Raw genomic sequence first — 24,949 nt, forward strand, 5'->3', positions numbered from 1 at the left:
ATGCAAATATCTCATCAGCCAATCGTGTGACAGCGTGTCAATGCTTAAAAGCATTCAGACATGGTCAAAAGGTTTAGTTGTTGTTTAGACCAAACATCAGAATGAGGAACAAATGTGATCTAAGTGCTTTGGCCGTGGAATGTTTGTTGGTGCCAGATGGGTGGCTTGAGTATCTCAGAAACTGCTGATCTCTTGGGATTTTCACACACGACAGTCTCTAGAGTTTACAGAGAATGGTATGAGAAACAAAAAAAAATCCAGTGAGCGGCAGTTCTGTGGGCGAAAATGCCTTGTTAATGAGAGAGGTCAGAGGAGGATGGCCAGACTAGTTCAAGCTGACAGGAAGGTGAAAGTAAGTGAAATAACTGCTCATTACAGTAGTGGTATACAGAAGAACATCTCTGAATGCACATGTTGAACCTTGAAGTGGAAGGGCTACAGCAGCAGAAGACCATGAATAGAGAAATATATTCAGTGGCCTCTTCATCAGGTATCCCCTGTATTTAATAAAGTGGCCACTGATTGCGTTTCTTTGCTTCTGCTCTGATGCTCAAATTAATTTTTACAGTTCTCTTAAACAGTTTTGTTATATAAATGTGGATTCAGAGACAATAATGGCAGAATGTATGTATGTCTTTGCTGCTTAAGTATTAAAAACAAAATCCTACCTTCATGCTTTTGTGGTTTTGCAGGGCAATCAATTTCCATGCACTCACTCTCGATGCCCAGTAGTTTTCCACAGCAGACCGTTTGGAGGAAGCAAATTGTTCAACAGTTAATTGAGCGGTCCAAACGAGAGGTGGATGATTTTAAGCATTATGAACAGGCTGTGGAGCAGGTAGGAACTTATGAAATCTTCAAAGATTTCAAAGGTACATTTAATGTCAGAGAAATGTATACAATATACATCCTGAAATTCTTTTTCTTCGCAAACATCCACAAAAACAGAGGAGTGCCCCAAAGAATGAATGACAGTTAAATGTTAGAACCCCAAAGCCCCCTCCCAGCTCTCCCACCAGCAAAAAAAAGCATCGGCGCCCCCCACCGGCACTCAAGCATGCAACAAAGCATCAGTAAAGACAACAACTTGTCCTAGTCCTGACAAAGTGTCTCGGCCTGAAACGTCGACTGCACCTCTTCCTAGAGATGCTGCCTGGCCTGCTGCGTTCGCCAGCAACTTTGATGTGTGTAACTTGTTCACCTGGTAATTCAACATACCACAGGCTCTCCTTCTCTCCATAATAAGTGAAAAAGAGGTGTCTCTGTTTTACAGCGAGAGGGGAGACATAACAAACAACTTGCTGATTTACGATGTTAAAAGTCTGTTGCATCGCTTTTTCCGAGCTCTGTGCCCAAAGAACTTGGATCTCTGGGCACACAGCCAGCAGCCGGCTCACTGCTTACAACCTTCCGCCTCCCACGACACCCCAGACGGCAGCACCAACCTCAAATCCGCCCACCTCCAGAGCCATGAAATTTCGGAACCCTGAAGGCGCACTAATCTTCTAGGCCACATCCTTGGTATATCGAACAGTAGCAGTTATGAGACCCCAAGAGCGGGTCCCATTGCCCCAAAGAACCAAAGTCAGCGTGTAACTCCAGGTCAGGGTCTTCAAAAGAACCCTGAAAGGGAAAAGAATAGAGGTATTAAAGATAGAAATAGAGCTGTTTCCGAAGATACAAGCAAAGGAGTCGCTGTTAAGAAATCTTTCTTTAAAAAAACAATAACAGTTACAATGAAACAATAATTGCCAACTGATAACGGAAATACAGAAATTTTAATGAGATACTTAAAAGAAGAAAATTAGGAGGTCTAAGCAGAGGCACAAAATAACCCTAGAGGGAAAAAAAATTGAAAATTCCAAAGCATTAGGAGTATATTAAGAATAAGAGGTTAACTTCAAAGTGAATAGGAAAGACTGGTTTAGAAAGTTAGAAGCCAAGGGAGGTGGATGATGAGAGTGAACGATTTGTATTTGTAATTGGAAGCTCATGATCAATGATGTCCCAACAAGATTGGTGTTTGCACCCTCACTGTTATATACAGAAACAGTCTAAATGTGAAGATAGGGGGCATGACTGCAGTTAAACTCTAATAATCCACGGTATAACTATTTGAAAATTGCCATAGCTTAGCATCTGGCTCACCTCGCTCTTGGTTCCCTATTGCCTGTCCATTCAGATAAGCACTGCTTCCTGCATTCACTTTAAGCTGATTAGCTTCAGCAGAATTTTACTCTGTAACTCAGAGACTCAAAGGTTCATTTATTATCAAAGTATACAACTGAAATTCTTCTTCTCTGGTTAGCCATGAAACCAAGAAAGAAAAGAAAGGCAGCATGATCATCCTGCACAAAAAGCAAACAAAAACGGAGTAGATGCATCAACCTCTAAATCCTTCCTCCCACACAAAAAAGAGCAAAACGGAACAGGCACATTGATCGCCAAATCTTCCTCCCTGCACAAAAAAAATGAGGATGATCTTGCGAAAAACAGAATATAAAAAAAAACTATAAGACTGAAGGAAAAGTGTATCGTCCAAGTCTATATCCAAAACACAGAAAACCTGGGTAACGTGTTAAAATGCATTAAAAGTATATTGGAATACAGCCAAATTATACTTTATATTTTATTGTCACCAAACAATTGATACTAGAACATACAATCATCGCAGCGATATTTGATTCTGCGCTTCACGCTCCCTGGACTACAAATCGATAGTAAATATTAAAAATTTAAATTATAAATCATAAATAGAAAATAGAAAAATGGGAAGTAAGGTAGTGCAAAAAAAAACGAGAGGCGGGTCTGGATATTTGGAGGGTACGGCCCAGATCCGGGTCAGGATTCATTCAACAGTCTTATCACAGTTGGAAAGAAGCTGTTCCTAAATCTGGCTGTACGAGTCTTCAAGCTCCTGAGCCTTCTCCCGGAGGGAAGAGGGACAAAAAGTGTGTTGGCTGGGTGGGTCGTGTCCTTGATTATCCTGGCAGCACTGCTTCGACAGCGTGCGGTATAATGTGAGTCCAAGAACGGAAGATTGGTTTGTGTGATGTGCTGGGCTGTGTTCACGATCTTCTACAGCTTCTTCCGGTCTTGGATAGAGCAACTTCCATACCAGGTTGTGATGCACCATAGAAGAATGCTTTCTACAGTGCATCTATAAAAATTAGTGAGGGTTTTAGGGGACAGGCCAAATTCCTTTAGCTTTCTCAGGAAGTAAAGGCGCTGGCGGGCCTTCTTGGCAGTGGACTCTGCTTGGTTGGACCAAGTCAGGTCATTTGTGATATTGACCCCGAGGAACTTAAAGCTTTTGACCTGTTCCACTTGCACACCACCGATGTAAATGGGGTCATGCGGTCCGCTACTCCTGGAGTCAACAACCAATTCCTTCGTCTTGCTGACGTTGAGGGATAGGTTATTGTCTTCGTACCATGCCACCAGGTTCTTAATTTCCTCTCTGTACTTAAACTCATCATTACCCGAGATACGGCCTACAATTGTGGTGCCATCAGCAAACTTATATATTGAGTTCGATGGAAATTTGGCTACACAATCATGGGTGTACAGTGAGTACAGCAGGGGGCTGAGTATACAGCCTTGTGGGGCACCGGTGCTCAGAGTGATTGTAGGGGAGAGCTTGTCCCCTATTAACAGCTAATACTTCAGCAAGTCTGCTTATTCAGCATTGGCTAAGGCTCAGGTTAAGAGACTTTTACAGATTTGTACTTAAGCAGGTATGTTTGTAGATAATTTGAGAGTTGATAGTATTGTTAATAATGAGGCAAGTAGTCTCAGGCTTTCGGACAATTTTGATGAGTTGGTAAAATGGTCAGAACAATGGCAGATGGAATTTAAGCTTGATAAATGTGAGGTGATATATTTTAGAAGATTATAACATTAGAACATACCCAATGAATTGTAGGGTGCTTGGGAGTATTAAAGAGCAGAGTGTTCTGGGTGTGCAAGTTCTACGATCACTGGGCTTGGTTAAGATACTTACAGGGTTCATTAGCCAGGCCAGAACAGAAACATTATGGAGCAACTACAGGTATATAAAATAAAAATTCGTCCACAGCTGGAATACTGTGTATAGTTGTTACTATAGAAAGGGTGTAATTGCACTGGAGAGTGTGCCAGGTTGCTTGTAAATATCCTGTAATGTTTGGTTTTCTTTGTCATTTCGATACAAGGGTCTTAAGCAGGCAATAAAGTCAATATTATTCTGAGAGGCAGGAAATTCTTAAAAGTTGGTTATGTTTCCAGTAATATCCATATTTAACTCAAAAGAGCTGGATATTTCAGTCCAATTCCTGAGTAATATTCCTTGGGCAATGATTCCCTGTTTTACAAAAATACAGTGAATTTTGCCAGTGTTTTTAGATAGTAAAACTTTGATTGGGTCATTTTGTAATAGAGTTAGTATAGTGTAGTATACAAGCACAAGAGATTCTGCAGATGCTGGAGATCCCGAATAACACACACACAATGCTGGAGGAACTCAGCAGGCCAGGCAGCATCTCTGGAACAGAGTGCATAGTCAATGACTTGGGTGTGTGCTGTCCAGCACAGCAATGGTGGGCTGTAGAGCCTTTATCCACACTGCATGACTCTGATCTTCTGTTCTCTTGCTACATCTCTGTTCTACCAGTCTGTGTGGATAAAAAAGGGAACAATGAAGTGGTGGAGAGATGGGAAGCCACATAAGTGGACAGATGTCAAGGTAGCACTGGAACAGTTCACAGGCAACGATGGGAAACGGGATGGAATATTTTTCATATACTACACATACAACGATGAGAAAAAGGTAAGTTCTGTCTGACCTCATTCTTCTCTACATTATTATTATTATTATTATTATTTCTTTCTTGTATTTGCACAGTTTGTGGTCTTTTGCACACTGGTTGAACTCTCAAGTTGGTGCAGTCTCTCATTGATTTTGTTAGGGTTATTATTCTATTATGGATTTATTGAGAATGCCCACAAGAAGATGAATCTCAAGATTGTATATGGTAACATATCATTGAACTTTGAACTTCAAGTCATCCAAAATCCAGAATCCCAAATTCTGATCATCTATGGTGCTTGTTGAACAATATCGTCTTTCAATTAAAATTATTATTCTTGTTTTCCGTTTCTTCCATAGTTTTGTCTTTCTATGTCATTGTAGTCTCCTCCAGCCTTTCAGCCCTAGGATAAATTAACATTTCTCTAATGTTGGTCCTTACCATTGGCATCTATGCCTTTAGTAGCAATTTTGAATTCCTGTCTTAAACCTTTCCACCTTTCATCCAAGATGTGTTTTAAAACCGAACATTTTGACCATGATTGTTGGTCATCTGTCGTAATATCATTTCCTGCAGTGGTGTTTCGAATATTATCTGATTCCATGCCTGTGAAGTACATTGGATTAGCTTGCTATACTGGCTGTGGCCATTTTAGGTACACCTGTACACCTGTTTATTAATGCAAACAATCAGCCAGTCATGTGGCAGCAACTCAATGTATAAAAGCATGCAGACACAATCAAGTGGTTCAGTTATTATTCAGACCAAACATCAGAATGGGAAAGAAATATGAAAAAAGTGACTTTACTTTGACTGCGGAATGATTGTTGTTGCCAGACAGGCTATTTTAAGTATCTCAGAATCTGCTGACTTCCTGGGATATTCACGCAGAGCAGTCTCTAGACTTAATAGAAAATGGTGTGAGAAACAAAAAGCTTCCAGTGAGCGGCAGTTCTGTGGGCAAAATTGCCTTGTTAATGAGAGAGGTCAGAGGAGAATGGCCAGACTGGTTCAAGCTGACAGGAAGGTGACAGTAACTGAAATAACCACACGTTACAACACTGGTGTGTAGAAGATCATCTCTGAATGAGCAACATGTTGAACCTTGAAGTGGATGGGCTACAGCAGCAGAAGACCACAGCAGGATCCACTCCTGTACCTAATAAAGAGGCCAGTGAGTGTGTGTTTCAAATTGTTATTGTTTATTTAAGATATCCTGGTCAGGCAGAATCTGTGGAGAACAAAGTATGGTCAGTATGGACAAGTTGGGCTGAAGGGCCTGATTCTGTACTGCACTATTTCGACTCTTTTTAATAAAAATATGTAAAGATTCTCTTTATCTCATGTACATCAAAACAAATTGTGAAATGCGCCCAAGGATATGCTGGAGGCAGCCTGCAGATTTGTTATGCTTACAGCTCCAACATAGAATGCCCATAACTTTACTAACCCTAACCTATAAACCTTTGGGACACTGTTCCCTCTAGGCTGTGTGGAAGTGCGCAGTTGTGTAGTTACTGAAATGCTAAAAGCCTTTGCTGCTGTGGACCTGGAATTTTCTTAACATTTCAACATAGAGAACGCTGCTTCGGAATGTGGGAGGAAACTGGGAACCCAAGGAAAGCAGTATGGTCACAGAAAGAATATACAAACTCCTTACAAGTAGCAGCAGGAATTGAACTCAGATCACTGGCACTGTAAATCATTATGCTAACAATTACGCTACCGTGCCACCCCGTGCAAGTCAAATTTAGCTTCTCTGCACACCCGTTGCCTGACCTGCTAAGCATTGACAGATTTTGTTGTTTACAGATTTATCAGAATTTTTGTTAACTTTGACAGATAAATTCAATATTCGAGTTGAATTGACTTTATTACTTACATCCTTCATATACATGAGTAAAAACCTTTATGTTACGTATCCATCTAAATGTGTAATGTGCAATTTATAGTAATTTAAAATAAATAGTATGTACAACAATATAACACAGAAATACAGTTGTGTCAGCATGGATTAATCAGTCTGATGGCTTGGTGGAAGAAGCTGTCCCGGAGCCTGTAGGTCCCGGCTTTTATGCTGCGGTACCGTTTTCTGGATGGTAGCAGCTGGAAGAGTTTGTGGTTGGGGTGACTTGGGTCCCCAATGATCCTTCGGGCCCTTTTCACACACCTGTCTTTGTAAACGTCCTGAATGAAGTTCACATCTACAGATGCGCTGGGCTGTCTGCACTCTCTGCAGAGTCCTGCGATTGAGAAAGTACAGGTTCCGTACCAGGCAGCGAGCCAGTCAAGTTGATCTCAATTGTGCCCCTATAGAAAGTTCTTAGGAACTTTCTATAGGGGCCCATACCAAACTTCTTAAACTGTCTGAGGTGAAAGAGGCGCTGTTTGTGCCTTTTTCACTACACAGCCGTTATGTTTTTGACCACTTGAGATCCTCGGTGATGTGTATGCCCAGGAGCTTAAAGCTGTTCACCCTCTCAACCCCAGATCCGTTGATGTCAATAGGGGCTAGCCTGTCTCCATTCCTGCTGTAGTCCACAACCAGTTCCTTTGTTTTTTCGACATTAAGGGAGAGATTGTTTTCTTGACACCATTGTGTCAGGGTGATGACTTCTCTGTAGGCAGCCTCGTTTTTATTTGAGATTAAGCCAATCAGTGTAGCGTCATCAGCAAATTTAATTAGCAGATTGGAGCTGTGGCTACACAGTCATGGGTATACAGGCAGTAAAGGAGAGAGGTTAGTACATGGCCCTGAGGGGTACCTGAGTTGAGGGTCAGAGGGGCAGAGGTGAGGGAGCCCACTCTTACCACCTGCCGGCGATCTGACAGGAAGTCCAGGATCCAGCTACATTTGTTTTCATGCATTTATTTTGATTTTTATTGAGTGGCATTTTCAGGATTGCATGAAATTACTTCTGGTGGAAGGAGGGAGACAACTTGTGTAAGACAATATCCATTAAATATTTCATGATCTGGGAATCAGAATCAAGTTTATTATCTTTGACATACATCGTGAAATTTGTTGTTTTGTGGCAGCAGTACAGTACAATAAATAAAATATCATCATCATCGTTATGTGCCATGTCGTATGACATAGGCAATCATGGACTTTGATCATGATTATTCATGGCAAATATTTCTACAGAAGTGGTTTGCCACTTCTGTGCAATGTCTTTACAAGATGGGTGACCCCAGCCATTATCAATTTCCTGCAGAGATAATAGAGATTGCCTGGTGTCAGTGGTCACATAACCAGGACTTGTGATCTGTACCAGCTGCTCATATGACCATCCACCACCTGCTCCCATGGCTTCATGTGACCCTGGCTGTGGGGGGTGGGGGGGGGGGAGTTAAGCAGGTGCTACATCTTACCCAAGGGTGACCTGTAGGCTAGGGGGGGGAAGGTGTGTTTTTCCAGTCCGCTGCCCAAAATAAAATATACTGTATATTATAATAAGAAATTTGTATAGCAAAAGTAGAGAGCAAAAAAGAGATAATGTTCACGGGTTCATTGTCTGTTCAGAAATCTGATGACAGAGAGGAAGAAGCTGTGATGTGTATCTTCAGGCTCCTGTACCTTCCTCTGATGGTAGTGATGTGAAAATGTCGCTTCCTGGGTGGTGGTGGTCCTTAACAATGGATGCGGCCTTTGTAAGGCATCATATTTTGATATAAAATCAAATGTATCTGTAAATCGCTAATGACAGTTTTTTTCAATTATATTCATTTGGTTATAATGGAATCTTGGCAAAAAGAAGATTGAAAAAATACTGACAAATCCCAAGTTTTTTGTTAATGCTGATGTGATTATTAACAAGTTCCTGGTTAATAACAAGGAATCTTTGATTTATGAGTATGAGGTGAAATTGACTAATTGATCAAAGTTGAATCATGCCAAACTTAGTTATTTTGTAACTTTACATCAAGTGCATTTCTCACTCCATCAGTTATCAGTGCTAATGTTTGACTCTGAACCATTTGATTATGAAATGAATATCTTAGCAGGAATTGTCCTTGTTTACACATTCAATTTTGTGGCCCTTCTTTAAAAAAAATTCTTTCAAGATCTAATCTCCATAGATGTTGCCTGACTTGCTGAGTTCCTCCAACATTTTATGTGTGTTCCTCTTTTAAGGGCTATTCATTCTGGTCCAGGTTCAAAATTGAAATCTGCTTTGGTTGGAATGATGTTTAAATATTTATAGGCTCAAGTTTCTGAAGTGTTGCATTCACAGTATAGCTGGACATGATTCAAGCAAAGGGGGATGTTTATTTCTCATATCCCTGGCTTTCAAAGACATAAAATCATTAATATGTACAAAGGCTTTGTACATATTTGTGATTTTATGATTTTAGTTCCTTAAGGTAGTTATATCCAGGCTGGTAATGGGGACGAGCTCCCACTACCTATTAAATGCTCCCAATGGCCTACGCCTCAAATACATAGCCTCTGACAACCATGTCCAGCTCCTGGCCTTCATATGTGGCTTAGCTACTAAGCCCGGCAAAACCATTTCTACTGGCAGGTGAAGGGGCAAAGGCAGGTCATTGGCGCCTTAAAACCAGTTGCTTCGGGCAGGTGGGGCTCATTAGCCATGGTTGCCAACTCATCTAGGAGAAGGAAAACTGATTTCAAACCTTCACTGCCTTCTGGTTACATCCACTCATGGTGGTAAATTCCAAGTAACAAACCCCGAGCTGGAATCCCTAAGGCAGTCCCAAATTGAGTTCAATACTGACTGGTAACTCCTGCGATACTGTTGGTCCCAAACTGTAGTGGTCTCTGCCGTTCCTTTAGGTTCATTAGATGCCTGGAGGGAGGGAGCTTGCTACGTGGGCAATAGCTTGCTCTCTATATTGTAACTGGTCAGACAGCTAGGACGCAACATTTGTGTTCAACCCTGACTGGCAGAGGCCTCAATGTAGAAAGGCTTTGTTTTACAATAAAATAGAGCTAGCTTGCTCAACAGAGACACATCTCTGTCATGAAGTAGACTGTTGGTCATTCAGTTTTTCTACTTGGATGCAGTGCTGTCTCCCACTTCCAGTGAAACATATTGACATCGATCAGAGTCCACGACCAGATTCAGGCCACAGATTCTGAATTGCAGCACTCTATATACTTGAAACGTGATGTTTCAAAAAATCAGCAATAACTTGTTTTTTTTCTCACATTCTTGGCCAAAATAATGTAATGTAAAATGAAAAATTAAAAAATGTAGATTCTGAAATATAAACAAAGTTCTGAAAACATTTTGCTGATGAAGGGGAATCATCAACTTGAAGCATTAATTCTTTTTCTCTCTCTTTTCTAACCTGCTGAGTATTTTCACTGGTTTCTGTTTTAATAATGGCTTGCTTTCACAGAAAGAGTGTATGTACTGTCTGGATTGTAACTTCATGCCAGGTAGTGCAACATTTGTGAAGGGCTCCCTTGTAGGTCCTCAGTAGTGAAACATGTTTTTTAGTTTATGTAGCCTTTTATTTAAGGAGTGATTATTTATCTTGTCAAAGTCAAATTTACTGTCACTTGGCATTCAGGATGAGGTAGTAAACTGGATTAGACATTGGCTTTGTGGAAGAAGCTGTGAGTGGTAGTAGAGGGTTGCCTCTCTGATGGACGGCCTGTGACTAGTGGAGTGCCACATGGATCACTGCTGGGTCCTTTGTTCTTTGTCATCTATATCAATGATCTGGATGATAATATGGTTAACTGGATCAGTAAATTTGTGGATGACACCAAGATTGAGGGTATAGTGGACAGTGAGGAAGGCTATCATGGCTTGCAGGGGGATCTGCATCAGCTGGAAAAATGGACTGAAAAATGGCAGATGGAACTTAATGAAGACAAGTGCAAGGTTTTACGCTTTGGTAGGACCAACCAGGGTAGGTCTTGCACAGTGAACGGCAGTGCATCGAGGAGTTTGGTAGAACAAAGGGTTCAGGGAAAACAGGTCCACAATTTGTTGAAAGTGGTGTCACAGGTAGATAGGGTTGTAAAGAAAGTTTTTGCACATTGGCTTTTATAAATCAAAATATTGAATGCAGAAGATTGGATGTTATGTTGAAGTTGTATAAGATATTGGTGAGGACTAATTTGGAGTATTGTGTGCAGTTTTGGTTATCTATCTACAGGAAAAATGTAAACAAGATTGAAAGAGTACAGAGAAGATTTGCAAGGATATGCTGGGTCCGGAGGACCTGAATTATAAGGAAAGATTGAATAGGTTAGGACTGTATTCTTCAGAACATAGAAGATTGAGAGGAGATTTGATGGAGGTATACAAAATTATGAGGGGTATAGATGGGGTAAATGCAAGCAAGCCTTATCCACTGAGGTTGGGTAGGACTACAACCAGAGTTCATGGGTTAAGGGTGAAAAGTGAGAAGTTTATGGGGAACACGAGGGGAAGCTTCTTCACTCAGAGGGTTGTGAGAGTGTGAAATGAGCTGCCAGCACAGGTGATGCATGTGAGCTCGATTTCAATGTTTAAGAAAAGTTTGGATAGGTACATGGATGGGAGGGATATGGAGGGCTATGGTCCCAGTGGAGGTCGATGAGAGTAGGCAGTTTAAATGACTTTGGCATGGACTACATAGGCTAAAGGGCCTGTATCTGTCCTGTACGTCTCGATGACTCTATATGTACAGGTACATGTATTGCACAGGTACAATGAAAAACTTACTTGCGGCAACATCCACAGGCATATGGCATCATGTAAAGAGTATTCACAAGAAAAACATACATTAAGCATCTATCATCAAAGATTCCAACCATCTGGGCTATGCCATCTTCTCTCAGTGACAATTGGGCAGGAGGTTCAGAAGCCTGAAGTCTCAAACCACCAAGAGCTACATATTTTAAACCATTTGGTTCTTGAACCAACCAGCAAAATCCTAATCACTACAACTTAGCAATGGTATGACCACAGTAACATAGTGGTTAGCGTACACTTTAGAGTACCAGCTACTGGGTTTCAATTCCTGCCACTCTCTGTAAGAGTTTGTACATTCTCTCCATGACCAGCTTTCCTCTGGATGCTCTAGTTTCCTCCGACAGTCAAAGATATATGGGTTAGTAAATTGTGGCCATGCTTTATTGGCACCTGAAGCAGGGTATCATTTGTAGGCTGTCCCCAGCACATATTCAGACTGTGTTAGTTGCTGACATAAAACGACAAATTTTATTGTGTGTTTTGATGTATATGTGACAAATAAAGCTAATCTTTCTTTGTCTCAACTGTGCAAAACTCTGGTTGCTAGTCCAGTTACCTGAGCAACGTGCAACTGAACACCATTTCTATTCCTGGACACTGCAGTGATCAATCTTTGCACAATAACAGCTTAGATATATTTGCAGATATTTGTTCAGTTAGTTATGTATGTTGGCTGACTTTCCTTTTCCTTGAATTTTACAGTACCTTCACTTATTCCTAAATGAAGTTACAATTTTAGTCCCGATTGCCAATGAAGCAAAACACTCCTTTGCAATTTACACTCCAGAACGGACAAAACAGAGATGGCCAATCAGATTGGCAATGGTTACTGAGCAAGAAATGTATGACTGGGTAAGTGAATGACAGATCAGTGAACCAGGATTACAAATGGTGGGATGTTGTGTAAAGGGAGCTATACAAAGACAGAATAAAAACTATCTGTGCTGGTTGTAAGGAAAAAAAACTTGCATCACAATTTCAAGATATCCCAAAGCCCTTTACAACCCAGGAAACTCAATTTGAACTTCTGAAGAGAAACATGCCAGAAAATTTGCACAAAGCAAGATTTCCAAATGTGTTAACTAACCTGTTCATATTTAAGAATGACTATAAATGTTGGGCAAGTCACTGGGGAAATATTGCCTCCACATTTCTGTGGCAGTGTTCCATATCTAACACTCCAGAAACTGGGAATAGGAGGGGTTATGGTTTAACATATTATCCAAAAGTACAACATCTCCAGTTTTCCTGCAGTGCTGCCCCATTTACAATGTTGCACTCCCTTGGTGTTGTATGAGGGGTGTCAGGATGAAGTTTGTAATGCCAGATCCAGTCCATGAAGATGCATTCTGCAGTAAGAGTTTGCAGTAAATTAGTCTGAGCACAAATCCTTATTAGTCAAAGAGTCGTACTGCATGGCCCTTCAGCCCAACTAATCCGTGCTGACTGTATTGTAGTGAGGTAGTCCTGTCTGTCTCCTTTTGACCCATAGCTCTCTAAAATCACCTATCCAATCACAGAAAGAGTGCAGAAAGAGAAGCTGAAATCTTATGTGTCGGTGTTTCAGTGGAGTAAAAGAAATTACAGTGGCATGAGAGAGGAACTGGTCAAAGTTGACTGGAAAGAGACACTGGCGGGAAAGACGGCAGAGCAGCAGTGGCTGGAGTTTATGCGAGAAATGAGGAATGTGCAAGACAGGTATATTCCAAAAAAGAAGAAATTTTCGAGTGGAAAAAGGATGCAACCGTGGTTGCAAGAGAAGTCAAAGCCAAAGTTAAAGCAAAGCAGAGGGCATACAAGGAAGCAAAAATTAGTGGGAAGTCAGAGGATTGGGAAGTTTTTAAAACCTTACAAAAGGAAACCAAGAAGGTCATTAAGAGAGAAAAGATTAACTATGAAAGGAAACTAGCAAATAATATCAAAGAGGATACTAAAAGCTTTTTCAAGTATATAAAGAGTAAAAGACAGGTGAGAGTAGATATAGGATGGATAGAAAATGATACTGGAGAAATTGTAATGGGAGATGAGGAGATGGCAGAGGAACTGAACAAGTATTTTGCATCAGTCTTCACTGAGGAAGACAGCAGGATACCGGACACTCAAGGGTGGCAGGGAAGAGAAGTGTGCGCAGTCACAATTACAACAGAGAAAGTACTCAGGAAGCTGAATAGGCTAAAGGTCGATAAATCTCCTGGACCAGATGGAATGCACCCTCGTGTTCTGAAGGAAGTAGCTGTGGAGATTGCAGAGGCATGAGCGATGATCTTTCAAAAGTCGATAGATTCTGGCATGGTTCCGGAAGACTGGAAGATTGCAAATGTCACTCCGCTATTTAAGAAGGGGGCAAGGAAGCAAAAAGGAAATTATAGACCTGTTAGCTTGACGTCGGTGGTTGGGAAGTTGTTGGAGTCGATTGTCAAGGATGAGGTTACAGAGTACCTGGAGGCATATGACAAGATAGGCAGAACTCAGCATGGATTCCTTAAAGGAAAATCCTGCCTGACAAACCTATTACAATTTTTTGAGGAAATTACCAGTAGGCTAGACAAGGGAGATGCAGTGGATGTTGTATATTTGGATTTTCAGAAGGCCTTTGACAAGGTGCCACACATGAGGCTACTTAACAAGATAAGAGCCCATGGAATTACAGGAAAGTTACATACGTGGATAGAGCGTTGGCTGATTGGCAGGAAACAGAGAGTGGGAATAAAGGGATCCTATTCTGGTTGGCTGCCGGTTACCAGTGGTGTTCCACAGGGATCAGTGTTGGGGCCGCTTCTTTTTACATTGTACATCAACGATTTGGATTATGGAATAGATGGCTTTGTGGCTAAGTTTGCTGACGATACGAAGATAGGTGGAGGGGCCGGTAGTGCTGAGGAAACAGAGTGTCTGCAGAGAGACTTGGATAGATTGGAAGAATGGACAGAGAAGTGGCAAATGAAATACAATGTTGGAAAGTGTATGGTTATGCACTTTGGCAGAAAAAATAAAAGGGCAGACTATTATTTAAATGGGGAAAGAATTCGAAGTTCTGAGATGCAACGGGACTTGGGAGTCCTCGTACAGGATTCCCTTAAGGTTAACCTCTAGGTTGAGTCAGTAGTGAAGAAGGCGAATGCAATGTTGGCATTCATTTCTAGAGGAATAGAGTATAGGAGCAGGGATGTGATGCTGAGGCTCTATAAGGCGCTGGTGAGACCTCACTTGGAGTACTGTGGGCAGTTTTGGTCTCCTTATTTAAGAAAGGATGTGTTGACGTTGAAGAGGGTACAGAGAAGATTCACTAGAATGATTCCGGGAATGAGAGGGCTAACATATGAGGAACTTTTGTCCGCTTTTGGGCTGTATTCCTTGGAGTTTAGAAGAATGAGGGGAGACCTCATAGAAACATTTCGAATGTTAAAAGGTATGGACAGAGTGGATGTGGCAAAGTTGTTTCCCATGATGGGATGGGGGAGTCTAGTACGAGAGGGCATGACTTCAGGATTGAAGGGCGCCCTTTCAGAACAGAAATGCGAAGAAATTTTTTTAGTCAGAGGGTGGTGAATCTATGGAATTTCTTGCCACGGGCAGCAGTGGAGGCCAAGTCATTGGGTGTATTTAAGGCAGAGATTGATAGGTATCTGTGTAGCCAGGGCATCAAAGGTTATGGTGAGAAGGTGGGGCAGTGGGACTAAATAGGATAAAATGGATCAGCTCATGATAAAATGGTGGAGCAGACTTGATGGGCCGAATGGCCTACTTCTGCTCCTTTGTCTTATGGTCTTATGGATTCACCATTTCTATTCCTGGGACAGCAGGGTCGTTAGATGAGAAAACATTAAGCAGACTGATTTTGAGTTTAGAACATTGAGTGCTGGTTCAGTTAAAACATACAAGATTCTTAAGGGGCTTAATAGGGTATATGCAGAGCTGATGTTTTCCCTTAGCTGGGATGTCTAGAATCAGGGGTCACGAGATGAGAAGGATTAATTTTTCACCCAGAGGGTGATGAATCTTTGGAAACGGCTTTCCAAGGATGCAGTGGAGGCTGAGTCACTGAATGTTGAAAATGGGACTGGATAGATCTTTAGCAACATGTAAATGTTCGGGGAACTTAGCAAGTCAGGCAATGTTTATGGAGGAGAGTCAGCAATCTGGTCAAGATGGTGCCGAGCTGCGATATCTGCCATTGTTGTGGCTCAAACTTGGTTGTTATTTTGGATTTGTAGGGATGGTTTGGAGACCACGTGGGAACTAGGTGACAGATTAGGGTTAAGGGAAGCGATGAGAGAGAAAGGTCAGAGGCAGGAGTCCAAGTCAAAGTGCTCTGTGGTTGAAGGCCAACGATCCTGGAGGTCATGTTAGTAGGCGCGGAGGATGAAGACCAGTCATCATCAAATTGGAAATCCTGGGTTAGTGGGCTGTACAGGCAGGATATCCTGGATAAAAACTTGTTAGCCTCTGCCGGAAAGCTTAAACTGGGGAGGAAGTTCATCTTTCAGCAGGACAACAGCCCAAATAATACTACCAGAGTACAACAGAGTGGCTTCAAATGAAGAACATTGATGTCCTTGAGTGGCCAGTCAGAGTCCTGACAACCAATCAGGCACCTCTGGCAAAACCTCAAGATTACTGTCCACTGCTGCTCCCTAACTAACCTGGCACAGCTTGAGCAACTTCGCAAGGAGGAATGGGCAAACCTTGCTCCATCATGTTATGCAAAGCTAAAAGACTTATCCAAAAAGACTACTGGCTGTAATAGTTACGAGAGGTGGTTCAGCTAAGTGCTGAGCAAAGGGGGATGAATACTTTTACTGCTGACATTTCAGTTTTTGAATTTTTAGCTTTACATGCTTTGCAATTTTCCCTATTTTTTGGACTCCACTGTGAAAAAAAGGATACTGTGATTCACAGATAAAACTTCTCAGTTAAATTGATCAAAATCCCTGGTTGTAATACTCATTTATGTCAACAAAGGGTTGGGGGTTGAATACTTTTTCAAGACACTGTATATTTATTGTGTTTTTTAAGGTATCAATGTGTTCTTTATCTTATTGTGTTTTTGGTACTGCATCAGATCTGGAGTAACAATTATTTTGTTCTCCTTTACACTTGTGTACAGGAAATTATATGAAACAATCTTGAATCTTGAATGAATTTCCTTGGTACATTTTTACTGTGTTGAAAGAATTTCTATTGGTACAAGTTGTAGTTATTGTCAAGTGAGTTACAAGACAGCAGCAGGCAAAGTTTAATCCCTCTTGTGGCTATTGCTTGTTTTATATTCAAGATCAAGATTCAAGGTTTTTGTTTTTGTATTTTCAGTGCATGAGTGTAAAAGAGAATAAAATTATTCTGGATCTGATGCAGCATAATAAAAACACAAGCATAAAGAATGCCATAAAAAATAAGTAGATGTAAAAGCAATCCTAAAAAAAAAACATGGTGCAAGTAACTGTGTGTAACCATATGTAAGATGAGCTTATATACAGACTGATGGTTTGTACATAAAGTGACACTGTCAGGGGTTCTCAGCCTTTTTTATGTCATTGATCAATACCATTAAGCAGGGGCTCCGTGGACTCCAGGTTGGGAACCCCTGTGCTAGGTGCAGGACTATCTGAACATAAGGTGACTCTGACAGGGAGTGAAAAAAGTGACAAAGTGACTCTTAGCAAGAGGAACTCTTCTAGATAGCAGCAGGGCTTATGGAAACACAGTAGGACAGTGACTGTGTCGGTGTAGGTATGAGGTGTGGAGTGTCAGTGTAAAGTGACAGTGAACGTGGGGTTGAAAGGAGGTGGTGAGGGGCTGTGGAGGGCAATGTGTCAGTGTGAGGTGTGGAGTGTCAGTGTAAAGTAACAGTGACTGGGAGGATGAAGGGGTTGGTGAGGAACTGTGGAAAGGAGCGTGTTAGTGTAGGTATGAGGTGTGGAGTGTATGTGTAAAGTGACAGTGACTGGGAGGATGAAGGGGTTGGTGAGGGACTGTGGAAAGGAGTGTGATAGTGTAGGTATGAGATGTAAAGTGTAGATGTAAAGTGACAGTGAATGAAGGATGCTTAGGGGCTGTGAAGAGGAGTGTCTAATGTGGATGTGGTGTTGGTAGGATGTTATGTGCTTTATTTTGTAACCTGCTACTGTGTGTTCTTTTACAGCTTGCTGTCTTGAGTCTAGCATGCTGTGACAGTAGGGGAATCCAGGGACCCCCGTCCCATCAGGCCCTTTGGTCCGTCACCTGCAAAGGTGATGTCTTTGTCAGTGAGCCAAGCCCAAATCTGGAAGCAGCATCACATCCTATGCCGAGTGATCAATTGTAAGTCTTTATGCCGCAGCTCATCTCTTCAGGGTTTCCAGATATGATCAGCAATACAGGGTCTGCCCTTTTTTTGGTGAAAGACTTCTTTATTTTTGTACTCATTTGCTCTTATTTTAAAGTTCAACATTCCACTTGCCTTTCCAATTGCTTGTTGTACCTTCTTAGTCTTGTTATAACTCAACTAGTCTTTATTATGACCATACAGGGAATATAGTGTACAGTTTTGGTCTCCTTTGAAGAACAGATATACTTGCATTCAAGACAGTAAAAATAAGCTACAATTATCCATGTTTCATGTTTCTTCAGGAAGAAGGTACAGGAGCCTCAGGACTCACACCACCAGTTTTAGGAACAGTTATTACCCCTCAACCATCAGGCTCTTGAACCAAAGGAAATAACTTCACTCAACTTCACTTGCCTCATCATTGAAAAGTTCCCACAACCAATGGATTCACTCTCTTCATCTCATGTTCTCACTATTTATTGTTTATTTATTTATTTATTATTATTTCTTTCTTTTTGTATTTGCAGTTTATTTTCTGCACTCTGGTTGGGTGCTCTTTCATTGATTCTGTTATGATTATTATTTTATAGATTTATTGAGTATGCCCACAAGAAAATGAATCTCGGGGTTTTATATGGTGACATATATGTACTTTGATAATAAATTTACTCTGAACTTTGACTGAAGAGCCTAGGGAGTAAAGTAATTGGGTACACAAAAGACTCATGAGACTGCAAACACTGAACTCTAGATCAACAAACAATCTGTTGGAAGAACTTAGCAGGTTGAGCACCATTTGTGGGAGGAAAGGAATTGCTGACATTTCAGATCCAAACCCTGCATTGTGAACGAGAGCAAACAGATGAGGTGGCTGGTATAAAGAGAAGAAGGAGAGTGGCGAGAAAGGATTCTGAGATGATTGGTGGATTGAGGAGAGATGTATGATGACAGATAGCTGGGGGGACGGGATGGGTGAGCAGGGTGTTGGAGTTGGAAAGTTGTGGTGGGTGAATAACAGTTGGAGGCAGAAGTGGCACAAGGTGGGAGGAGTGTGAAGCTATTTGGATAGTTCTTTCAAAGAACCAACAGTTAAAGTTAATAACTGTGATGACCTCCTGTGCATCACAATTTCATGATTATGCAGTTGTTTCCTGCAGGTACTGGCGTCAAATTGGAGGACATCTCCGCTTGGTTGAGTGCAACAGTCAAGGAATTGTGTGGGGCATTGGCTATGATCATACTGCCTGGGTCTATACCGGAGGCTATGGAGGTGGCTTCTTTCAAGGTGAGTCTTCTCTTTACCTGTATGTCAATTTATTTCATTTGTAGATGCAGCTCCCTTTCACCTGATGATTGACCTACCAGAACTTGGCACCTCTTTAGCCCAGAGTGGTGAATCTATGGAATTCATTCCCACAGACAGCTGTGGCAGCCAAGCAATTGGATATATTTAAAGCGGAGTTTGATAGCTTCTCAATTAGTCAGGGTGTCACATGTTACAGGGAGAAGGCAGGAGAATGGGGTTAAGGGGGATAATAAATCAGCCATGATGGAATAGCGGAGCAGACTAGGTGAGGGGTGAATGGCCTAATTCTGTCCTTACATCTTTTGGTCTTATATGTCAAGAACTTGGTTACATGGCTTATTGCCTCCTTCTCTATTTTGGTGTCACTTTTTGTATCCAGTGCTTTCATAAAGAACCCTGTGGCCTTTGCTACATTAAAGAACCTTGTAAAAAATGTTAAATGAAAATGTATTTACCTATTAACAAGAAATATTATTGCAATTAACTTGATCACTATTGTGCAAACATCAGAAGCTTATTAATGCCCGGCAATACTGTGAGAGATAATTGTTGCTGTCTCATTTCTTCAAAAATCATTTATAGAGGCACAGAGTAATATAGGACTAAAACAGACCCTTCAGCCCAACTTATCCATTCTGACCCTGATGGTCACCAGAGTAGTCCCATTTGCCTACATTTGGTGATTAACCCTTTAAACCTCCTTCTATTCATGTACTTGTACAAATGTCTTTCGAATGTTGTTACTGTACCCACTTCCTCTGGCAGCTCAAAGTTCAATATAAATTTATTATCAAATTACATGTATCTCACTATATACAATCCTGAGGTTCAAATTTTTGCAGCATTCACAGTGAATCCAAAGAAACAAAAAACAAACAAATCAAATCTGTGGAATTCTTTGCTACAGGCAGCTGTGGAGGCCAGGTCTTTATGTACTGTATATTTAAGGCAGAGGTTGATACATTCTTGATTGGTCAGGGCATGAAGGAATATGGGGAAAAGACTGGAGAATTGACTGAGAGGAAAATTGGATCAGCCATGATGAAATGGCAGAGCAGATGAAATGGGCCAAATGGTCAAATTCTGCTTCCATATGTTGTGGTCTTATGGTTTAAAATAATAATAATAAATAAATAAGCAATAAATATTGAGAACATAAGATGAAGAATCCTTGAAAGTGAGTCCATAGGTTGTGGGAACCGTTCAGTGATGGGGTGAGTGAGGTTATCCCCTCTAGTTCAAGAACCTGATGGTTGAAACTGTTTCTAAAACCGGTAGTGTGGATCCTAAGACTCCTGTACCACCCTCTTGATGGCAGCAGCAAGAAGAGAGTGTGTTCTGGGTGTTAGGGGTTCCCGATGATAGATGCTGCTTTCCTACAGCAGCACGCCATGTAGATGTGCTCATTGGTGGGGAGGGCTACTGTTTGTAGGCTTTTCTATTTAACGGTCGACGCTCTGTGTGAAAAAATTTATGCCGTCTTAGTGAGCATATGAAGGACTTTTTTTAGCTGATGTTTTATAATTTGTATTTTCTCTTTTTATTTTATAGGACTGGCCAGCAGTGCAGATAATATTTATACTCAGTCAGATGTAATGTGTGTTTATATTTATGAAAACCAGCGTTGGAATCCTCTCACCGGATACAGTAGTAGGTGCGAAACAATATATGGGCAGTAAATTATTGTTCTGAATTCTGCATGGGATTTATTACTACAGGAATAGTACAAAGTTCGTAGAAAGCTGGTTACATGATAGGCTTATAATCCAGAGGATCTAGTGCAAAGGTCTAGAATTTATTTTGCAAAATAGTTCCCAGAGTATGTAAATGCAATGAAGTGGTAGATGTGGGTTTGATTTCAATACTTTAAAGAAATTTGATAGGGAGGGGTATGAAAGGCTATAGTCCAGGTGCAGGTCGATGGGATTATCTTCCCGTTGATTTTTGCTTTGTTCTATGCCCTCTCTTTTGCTTTTACATTAGCTTTGACTTGCCTTGTCAACCTTGGTTGTACTATTTTGCCATTTGAGTATTTTTTTTTCTTTGGAATACATCTATCCTGTACTTTCCTTATCTTTCCCAGAAACACAAGTCATTGCTGCTCTGCTGTCATCCCTGCCAGCGTCTCCTTCCAATTTACTTTGGCCAGCTCCTCTCATACCACTGTAACTTCCTTTACGCCACTGAAATATTGCTGTGTCAGACTTTACTTTCTCTGTCAAATTTCAAGTTGAACTCAATCATATTGTGATTACTGTCTCCTAGGATTTCCTTTACCTTAAGCTCCCTAGTCACCTTCGGTTCATTACATAATACCCAATCCAGTACGGCTGATCCCCCAGTAGGGTCAATGACAAACTGCTTTAAAAAGCCATTTCATAGGCATTCAACAAATTCACTCTCTAGAGATCCATTGCCAACCCAATTTTCTCAATCTCTCTGCATGTTAAAATCTCCCATGACTATCATAATACAGGTCGACCTTCACTAATCCGGCACCTTTGGGACCTGAGGAGTGCCGGATTAGTGAAAATGCCGAATTACAGAAGGATCACATTAAGCACCAGTGACGGATTATCGAAGGAACCAGATTACAGATAGTCAGATTAGTGAAGGTCGACTGTATTGCCCTTTTGGCATGCCTTTTCTATTTCCCATTGTAATCTGTAGTCCACATCCCAGCTACTGTTCAGAGGCCTGTAATAACTGTCATCAGGGTCCTTTTACCCTTGCAGTTTTTTAACTCAACCCACAAGGATTCAACATCTTCCAATCCTATGAGACATCTTTTCATGATTTGATGCCATTCTTTATCAGCAGAGCCACATCACCCCCTCTGCCTACCTTCCTTTCCCTCTGATACAATGTGTAACCTTGGACGTTCAGCCCCAGCTACAACCATCCTTCAGCCATGATTCAGTGATGGCACAACATCAGACCGGACAATCTGTAAAAGTGCATCAAGGTCATCTATCCTATTTCTTATACTCTGTGCATTGAGATATAACACTTTGAGTACTGCAACCCTTTTCGATTCTGCATCCCTAATGCACTGATACTCACCCTGCTGGCTGCTATTTTGTCCTGTCATCCGCCTGCCCTTCTTGACAGTCTGACTGCATGCTATCTTTTATTTTTTACCATCCACCCTATTCTGAGTCCCTTCACTCCAGTTCCCATCCCCCCACCAAATTAGTTTAAGCCCTCCCCTACAGCTCTAACAAACCTGCCCATGAGAATATTGGTCCCCCTCGGGTTCAGGTGCACCCCGTCACTTTTGTAAAAGTCGTACCTGCCCCAGAAGAGTCCCAATGATCCAAGAACCTGAAGCCTAGCCCTCTGCACCAGCTTTTCAGCCATGCATTTATCTGCTAAATCATCCTGTTTCTACCCTCACTGGCGCGTGGCACAGGCAATCCGAAATTACTACTCTGGAGGTCCTGTTTCTCAACTTTCTACCTCGCTCTCTAAATTCTGTCTTCAGGACCTCTTTGCTTTTCCTTCCTAAATCACCTCTTTGCTTTTCCTTCCTAAATCGTTGGTACCAATATGTACCAAGACATCTGGCTACTCTCCCTCCCCCTCCAAAATGCTGTGGACGCAATGTGAGACATCCCTGAACTCTGGCACCAGGAAGGCAGCATACCATCCAGGTGTCCTGTTCACGTTCACAGAATCTCCTGTCTGTTCCTCTGACTATTGAGTTCCCAATCATTACTGCTCCCCTCTTCTCCCTTTTCCTCTCTGCACCATGGACCCATGATCAGTACCAGTAACCTGGTCTCTGTGGCATTCATTCCCCCGGGAGGTCATTCCCTACAACAGTGTCCAAAACAGTATACTTATTATTGAGGGAAACTTTACGAAGCAGCCATGGGGAGCCTGCTTACGTAATGTCAGATCAGTCGTGGTCAAAGTGTTCTTCTTTTTCAGGGGTCTGCCAACTGATAGGTACATGTGGAGCGATGCATCAGGTCTCCAGGAATGCACCAAGGCACACACAAAGCCTCCTTCACAATGGACATGGGTAAGATTGCCTCAATACCCTGTTAAAGTATACTTCAATGCAAAATCAAGTACCATGAAGCATTGACTTGGAAACCTAAATCGGGGCCACAGTAGTGTAGCGGTTAGCGCAACAGTATTACAGCTCGGGGCATCGGGGTTTGGAGTTCAATCCCAACGTCATCTGTGAGAAGTCTGTCTGTCCTCCTTGTGGAATGCGTGGGTTTTCCAAGGTCCTCTGGTTTCCACCCACGGTCCAAAAATGAGCCCGTTAGTAGATTAATTGGTCGGTGTAAATTACCTTGTGATCAGGTGGGGTTAAATCAGTTAGCTTGAAGGGCCAGAAGGGCCTGTTCCACCTGTATCTCCAAATAAATAAAATAAATTTAATTGTTTTCTGTGTCAGATGTTAACTTCTACCGTACCATGCCTGTTATATGATGAGAAGTGCTGATATTGGTTTATTATCGTCTCATGTACCAAGACACAGTACGTAAGCTTGACTTACATACTGTTCATACGGATCAGATCATTACACAGTGCATTGAACTAGAATAAGGCAAAGCAATAACAACACAGAATAAAGTGGAGAAGCTACAGAGAAAGTGCAGTCCAGGTAAACGATAAAGTGCAAAATCATAACAAGGTCGATCGTGAGGTCAAGAGTATATCTTTCTTACAAGAGATCTAATCAAGAGTCTAATAACAGTGGGGTAGAAGCTGTCCTTGAAACTGGTGGTACATGTTTTCAGGCTTTTGTATCTTCTGCCAAGTGGGAAGGGGAAGAACAGAGAATGGAGTGGGTGGTGTCTTTGATTTTGCTGGCTGTTTTACTGAGACAGCGAGAAGTGTAGACAGGGTCCATAGAGGGGAGTATGGTTCTTGTGATGTGCTGAGCTGTGTCCTCGACTCTGCAGTTTCTTGCAGTCACGTCCAGAGTAGTTGCCATACCAAGCTGTAATGCATCCAGACCGAATGCTTTTTATGGTGCATCATTTAAAAATTGGTAAGAGTCAATGGGGACATGCTGAATTTCTTTAGCCTCCTGAGGAACTAGAGGCCTGGTGAGCTTACTTGCCTGTGACATCAGCGTAGTTGGACCAAAACAGTCTATTGGTGATGTTCACACCAAGGAACTTAAAGCTCTCAACTCTCTCAACCTCAATACAGTTGATGTAGACAGGAGCATTTGCATCGCCTCCCTCTGAAAAGACCAGCTCTTCTGTTTTCATGTTCTGCTTTAAGTTAAAAAAATACATAAATTACCTTAACGTTTTTAACCTGCTCTTGCCATGAATTTGTACATTCCATCATTGACTGTGTCTGAGACTCCCCCTTGAGCCAGGTTTGCATTTTATTGATGTCACAGTCTGTCCACTCTGTACCTTTTGGTGAGATAGCAGTCTCGGAGTTCTTGCCATGGCAATCGTGACACAGGGTTTTGACCTGAAATGTTTGACAAATCCTTTCCCTTTCACAGATGCTTTTGAGTTTCTCCAGCAGGTAGTTTATTGCTCCAGGTTTCAGCATCAGCAGTCTCACGTGTCTCCAGTTTGTAATTCTGCTACAAGGGTGACACTGACTGGAACTAAACAGTAACACCCAACCCCTCCCCATCCCTTTATTTGGTTTTATTTATAATTACTCTGTAATTCCCACAGATGGCAGATGGTGGCAGCAGAGAACAAGAAAACAATACAGCAGTAAGGTGAAGGCGTGTCTTGGAGCTACTGTATTCCTGTTCAAAAAGTTTAAATGTCATCTCTCAAGGGTAGCTCAGACCAATGATTGTACAGTGTTGATGGACTCTAGAGTTACCGGTATT

General features: G+C 41.6%; 1 protein-coding gene across 12 annotated transcripts in view; it reads left to right on the plus strand.

Moving 5' to 3' along the window:
- Window positions 1-24,949, plus strand: part of tecpr1a (tectonin beta-propeller repeat containing 1a) — a 106,118-nt gene that overhangs the window by 48,085 nt on the left and 33,084 nt on the right. For all 12 annotated transcript variants that reach the window (XR_011887327.1, XR_011887326.1, XR_011887323.1 and 9 more), the window contains 7 exons: window positions 693-838; window positions 4,652-4,807; window positions 12,209-12,358; window positions 17,649-17,806; window positions 18,971-19,098; window positions 20,671-20,773; window positions 23,053-23,146. Coding sequence is in view for 7 of the 12 variants with exons in the window: in XM_072269126.1 (XP_072125227.1) it covers window positions 693-838; window positions 4,652-4,807; window positions 12,209-12,358; window positions 17,649-17,806; window positions 18,971-19,098; window positions 20,671-20,773; window positions 23,053-23,146 (935 nt within the window). In the remaining 5 variants the exon portion in view is untranslated. The remainder of the gene's footprint in view (window positions 1-692; window positions 839-4,651; window positions 4,808-12,208; window positions 12,359-17,648; window positions 17,807-18,970; window positions 19,099-20,670; window positions 20,774-23,052; window positions 23,147-24,949) is intronic.

Source organism: Mobula birostris, chromosome 9 (assembly GCF_030028105.1).
Source record: "Mobula birostris isolate sMobBir1 chromosome 9, sMobBir1.hap1, whole genome shotgun sequence".
Taxonomy (NCBI): domain Eukaryota; kingdom Metazoa; phylum Chordata; class Chondrichthyes; order Myliobatiformes; family Myliobatidae; genus Mobula; species Mobula birostris.